Source organism: Halichoeres trimaculatus, unplaced genomic scaffold (assembly GCF_033239565.1).
Source record: "Halichoeres trimaculatus isolate MK-OKI-2021-1 unplaced genomic scaffold, fHalTri1.1 fHalTri1_scaffold_7, whole genome shotgun sequence".
Lineage (NCBI taxonomy): Eukaryota > Metazoa > Chordata > Actinopteri > Labriformes > Labridae > Halichoeres > Halichoeres trimaculatus.
In genome coordinates, this window is record NW_027437185.1 from 11,622,580 (window position 1) to 11,628,579 (window position 6,000).

Sequence of the window (6,000 nt, forward strand, 5' to 3'; positions counted from 1 at the left end):
CATCTTGCAGTTTCATTTGGACTAAGACTTGTGGGTTGAAAGTTTGTTTTGCAGCAAGATAATGATTCTAAGCATTCTGCCAAACTCTGTCAGGGTTACCCAGACAAAAAAAAAGAAGAGGAAGGTGTTCTTCAAAAGATGGTTTGGCCCCTTAGGCTCCAACTCAGCTTGTGTGGGATGAATTGGATCGATCAGTCAGAAAAGCATGCCCCACAAATCAGCAGTCTCTGATTGATGAACTAAAGAAAGCCTGGGATGCAATTCCCTGCACATACCTTAAAACTTGTGGAACAAATACCTCATATATGCCATACTGCTGTTAAAGCCAGAGGAGGTTACTTCAAAAGTCTAAGCAAGAAAACTTTTGGCCTGTAGTTTTACATTGATGGTGTGTCAGGTCAGGTGGTCAGGACACTACACAGATATCAAAATCAATATGAATCTGAAATAATTTGGGGATCCTGAAAAGTTGTTTTTGAACATAAAACACTTCATTGTTCTGTTCCAGTGAAGTGTTTTGTGGCTTTGCAGACACACTCTGATCTGAAAGCTGAAATGCACATGCTATGATGATAAACCAAGGCAGAGTATTGTTGAAGTTGCACTTATTCTCCTTAGGAAAAGATGAAGAGGATGTTTATGTTTTCAGAAAAAAAAAGATAAATTTGAACATTGTCAGTGAATGAGTGACTTTTTTGCTCCTGATCAAAGGGGAAAACTTAAATGTTTGTTACTTGAAGGTTTTTATGCTTTGATTTGACTGTTAATTTGGACCAGCCTCCATGAGATCAGATTGAGTTTGACAGCCCTGCACTTCACTCTTAAAGTTACGTTACTGGAAGTTTTTCTCATCCACAGCTCAGAGATGTCTGCTCTTTCTCTGTCTCTGTGTCTTCCTCCTCTCTGATGAGTCTTTCTTCTTTCCGTAGGAGTCCGGTTGCAGTTGGCCACGGCTGCTACTGCTTAGCTCTGCTCAGGTCTGTGCCAGCTGCTGCCTACATCGTGCTCATAACTGCTTTGAGGTACCATCTCTTCATATGGAGCGTCTTTTCCCCCAAACTACTGTACGAGTCCATGCACCTCCTGCTCACTGCAGGAGTGTGCCTCTTCTTCAACACCATGGACCACAGCCACACTTCCAGCAGGTCATGAGGATCCAAAGACTCAGGAAATCTCCTAATGTCCAAGGGTTTGGATTCATTTTTGACACTGATGGGACCAGACTGATACGAGCAATACACCTACCCTGACCAACCATTTTCCAAACCTGTTGACGACGTGACAAAGGCTTTGAACCGTCCTCATCTTGCACTCCTTGCATTCAGTTTCCCAAATTTTAAGAATGCACTTCTAGATTTCTATGCTATCTATTTAAATATTTGACTTCCATAGAAAGTTTTTTTTCTGGTGAATAAATGTGAAATGGTTCGAAGAAGTTCTTTGAGAGGGAGAGACTTTTTAACACGCTTTATATTACCTCAGGAGCTGACAAACAGGAAGCTCATGCTGCTTCAGCACTGACTTTGCTCTGTCTATGTGGGGCTGTGTTTATGTTACACGAGAAGTAAAATGAGTTTTTTTCAAGGAGAATGTAAAGTAGTGATCTTTGACTCCTACAGAGCCTCTGGTGACACATTGAGGAAACACTTCCTGGTGTTTTTAATGATTCTCTTTGATTAAAGTGGGAGCTGAAGTCAGGCCAAGAAAAATCTGTTGCTCTTTTTCACAGGACATATTTTGACATGTCACAGTGGGAAAGCACAGCTGATATGACAATGAATGAATTCCATTAATCTGTGTTAGTTTCACGGTGTTGTTAATTAAAGCTCACTGTCATACAGTCAGGGCTCATTTGGACATTAAACCAAACCAAAGCATGGATGTTGTTTCAGACGTTTTAGTAGTGCACTGATCTTGCTGTAGCTGATCCAACTAAACTGTGTGATGTCTCTGACCTCGATAAAGTGAAGTCGTACCTGCCAACAGGTTCAGTAACACTACTGTCTTTTTTTAGACTGGTGGCCAAAAAGCTTATTTTCTTATTGCAGATTTTCCTAGACTGTTTTTAGAAAGTGGGGACAGATGGAAAAAGCTGATGATTTGTAAGATTTTGCAAATTAGATTCAAGCTCGAGGGGAGTTTAAAGTGTGATTCCAACAGGTTTCTATAAATGTGTCTCAGTCTTGACACGCAAACTTCAGACTGTCTGTTCTGTCACTTAATACAGGGACACATTTTTTTAATATCACATGCAGACTGTGTAGAGCGGCGACAGACTTCATCTGCTGGGGCTTTTTAAACGAGTACGCGGTCACTGAAGCCTCCCCCTTTGCAGGAAGACGGCTGATCTTGCAAATAGCTGACAGTATGCACAAGAGAGCTGAATACAGAAGACGCTTTGACATCTCGAAGGTCTGAAAAAGCAGAACAGTCTCATACGTCTGGGTCTGTACCTTGCAGCAGTCTCGAGCTGAAGTCTTATCCATCTGCATAAGAAATGGCATCTGTGTGGTCGACGTGAGAAAAGAAATAGTACCTTTTGAAGATTCACAAAGGCCAGAAACTTTCACTCGCATAACTCTACTTGCAGCTTGTGTTTGAAATAAAGAGTCCAAAAACAGAGTGTTGTCTTTTTTTATATTTCATATCGGCCTTTGCAAAGGAAAAAGTATTGCACAGAGTACAACAAAGACTGTCAACACATCCTGGATCACAACTCGTATTATACATCAAGAGTGATACCTTCGGAGACAAGCTATCTGTCCTGGGTAAGATTTACTGTTTGGCCTGCAACACCAAAACAGACGCTCAGGCCGGCCTCCAAGGTTAAAAGCTTTCATAGAGCAAAGAAAACAAGTCTCTAAATCTTTACACATTCACTCAGGAGTGAGACAACAGTGCTTCAAGTTAGAGTCACAAAGAGCAGCACAATAGTTTTACTTTTGCATTTTTTCTGAACTTACATTTTGTTCATGAAATTCATAATTTTCTAGATTTCTTCTCAACCTCCCCTGCTTCCTTCAGTACCACTGTAAGTTATCTGGCTGTAGGTTGTGGAAACAAAACAGGAGAATCATGTTGCTGCACTCGCCTTCTTGGAGCACACTTTATTGTAAGCAACTCTCCGTTTAATTGACTCAGTTTATATTAAAATAAAAAAAAGTTTTAGCATTAAGAGTGATGGTAGCGAATAAACCTCCTGAGATGTTCTGCAGGTTCTGCACTCGCATGTTTTGATGTTTTTTAATGTGTGTCATAAAAAAAGGTTGCAGTCTCCAGTGTGCACTGCAACACTACTTTATTGCAGCTGAGCATTAAAAATTAAAAGCAAAAGCTTTCAGTGGTTTATTTGTTGGGTTGTGGCCACCTCTGTTATCAATAAAACACTGCTGGTGTACTCGAAACCAGGACCCAGGACTTGAGCCCGAACCTGTGCCTCAACTTGGACACGGAGTGTAGAAGACTCAGACTCTGTTTTCTTTTTCCAGTACAAGGCCTGAATGATTTATTGAGCAACGGCTGAATGTACATTTGTTTACTGTCTTGTTTAGCAGTTCCTGACGGGACACTGAAAGCTGTGTCATGAATCGTGAGTACAGTAAATAAGAGCAAACAGTCCGACAACCTCTGACTTTAACAGACATCCGTCAGGAATGCAACAGGATGCGTAGGAAAAGCTACTGTTAGCAGTTAAGCTAATGCTAACGGTGGTTTGGTCAGTTAACGTCTGACTGACTGAATGAACAGCGAGCGGGTTAGCCTATAGGTAAAGTTAGGAAATAATTTCTATTCCAGAAAATATAACAGACATTTTGTTTCACTGACTGGCAGTTGTTGTTTTTGTCCCAACACAAATAACTGACCCTTTTATGCTCATAACGTCTTGAACTACGATGTTTACTGGACTTTGATGAATGTGGCTCTTGTAAGTGTACTGACATCATTTTGAAGTACAGAGGAAGTTTTGAGTTTTTGCTCTACAGGGTTTTGACTCAGATTTTTCCCCACTGACAGGACTCAGACCTGAACACCGGGGACTGGAGACTTGACATACTTGGTGACTCAGCTGTAACACTCCGCAGACACATTGCAGCTCTTACATCACTGCTGTCCGTTGAGATTTGTTTGAGACAGAAGCTGCTCAGAGACATATTGTAAAAGCCACAGTGTGCAGCTTTTCCTCTGAGGTAGGAAAGTGAACTGTGATTGCTGCTTCAACACTCGTCACTGGTCTTGATGAGCTTCATTTAAACAGCATCTGCCTGATGCTGGGATGACTTACAGCCTTCGAACCAACACAGAGAGGATGATGCCAAACAAAACACCAAAGCATAGCTGTGGTTGTTTTGTTTCAGATGAGCCTTTTGTTTCTGACATTGAGGGGAAGCTTCAGTGCCAACCACACCAACAATAATCTGCTTCAACGACTCCAGCCCCAAAACAAGAAGAATCACACAGACAAGCTGCACATGGATCAGGTTAGCATCAGAACAAAACACCTTTAGATTCACTGAAGAGCAGGCTCTCATTTCCTCATAAAGTATAAAGGAAACAGTCTGAATCCAATCATCATCTTTATTTGACGTGTGTCATTCTGTCTCAGTGTGCTTTACATTACACTGCTCATTTCAAGTCTTTGCCAAGAAATGTCTTTACCCATCCTTATGGCTCTAATGTGGCCCAGCAGTATAACAACATAACATTTTTTGCTGCAACTTTTTATTTTACTATAATCCTAAAATTTGTGGGGATATAAAATCACTTTAAGACGAGTTGTCAGTGTTCTCAGTTCGAGAACTGAAAAAAGACTTCAGAATAAATGCTGCTGAAGAACTTTGAAACATGCCCCATGGGAAGATGTCTTTTATGTGGTGTACAAATTAATAAACCATTATCTTCTGTATAGTGATAATCCTATACTTTTCCAAAAAATAAGAGCATGTTTTTCATTTCTTAGACCTCTCTTGGTTGAATAAGGATATTTTTCATACTTTTTTTTCATTTGTTTATTTAATTTTATTTTCAAATTCTTTCATTTTAAAACTTAAATTACCTATCCAAAGTCAAACTGACACTTCAAAAAATTTTGCCAGTGGGATTAAACCATGGACTAAAAAAAAATATATATATATATATAATGGGTCAGCAATTTAGGAATAATGTTGGGGCTTTAAAGAAACACAGATTATGACAACATCATAAAACCTATAATTAAGCTGACTGTGATTTGTAAATGCAGTCAGTGGCTTTTTCTGAAGACTTTGAGCTTTTGAATTAGTTTTTTATTTTTTATTTTTTTTATTTTTTTTTACAATTCTTTGTCTATTCACAGTTACTCATCTGTTAAACTGAACAAACTTTTACTAAAAATGAAAAACACAACTGCAAATATGTAGATCAACAATTTCAGACCTTTCATTCAAGAGATCTCAGCTCGATAAAGTATTTTTGTGATGACGCAAAATTCAGAGACACTCTTGACCCTGTGTTGGCTAAGTTTCAAAGGAGGTTGTTACTTGCTTTAAACCATTATGATAAAACATTGAAAATGGACAGCTCACAAAAAATGTGTTTCGGTTGGAATTATACTTCTTCTTCGTGTCAGTTCTCATCTGGACTCTGTTTGAAAAGTGACCACAGCAGCAGCAGCAGAAAAAAACACTTTCTGTGAAAAGCTGCCTGAGCAGGCTACAAATACAGCAAACTCTGATTCTTAGCTCTTCTGGTTCCAACTTTACCTGAAACTAACTTTAGCAAAAAAAAAAAAAAAGATTTTACCTTATGGAACACTTCACATCTGCTGAGCTTCAGCTTGATTTAAAGGTGCCTGATGTAAAACAAATGAGTAGGTGAAAAACAGAAAAGGGCTGCTTGAGGATTTCCTCTAAATGCAGCTCCCCTCAGATCCCCTATTATTTTTCAACGACTGATTAACTTTTGTCTCAGTCACAGCTTTTTATTTATCAGCAATTACTTCAGATGAAATTTTTGGAGAAAGTC

At 39.3% G+C, this 6,000-nt stretch overlaps 1 protein-coding gene across 1 annotated transcript in view; it reads left to right on the top strand.

The window, feature by feature from the left end:
- pigg (phosphatidylinositol glycan anchor biosynthesis class G (EMM blood group)) overlaps positions 1-2,609 on the top strand; it is a 32,684-nt gene extending 30,075 nt beyond the window's left edge. Inside the window, exon 13 of the mRNA XM_074674643.1 lies at positions 930-2,609. Coding sequence (XP_074530744.1) covers positions 930-1,152 — 223 coding nt within the window. The 3' untranslated portion in view covers positions 1,153-2,609. The remainder of the gene's footprint in view (positions 1-929) is intronic.
- Positions 2,610-6,000: the final 3,391 nt, after the last annotated feature.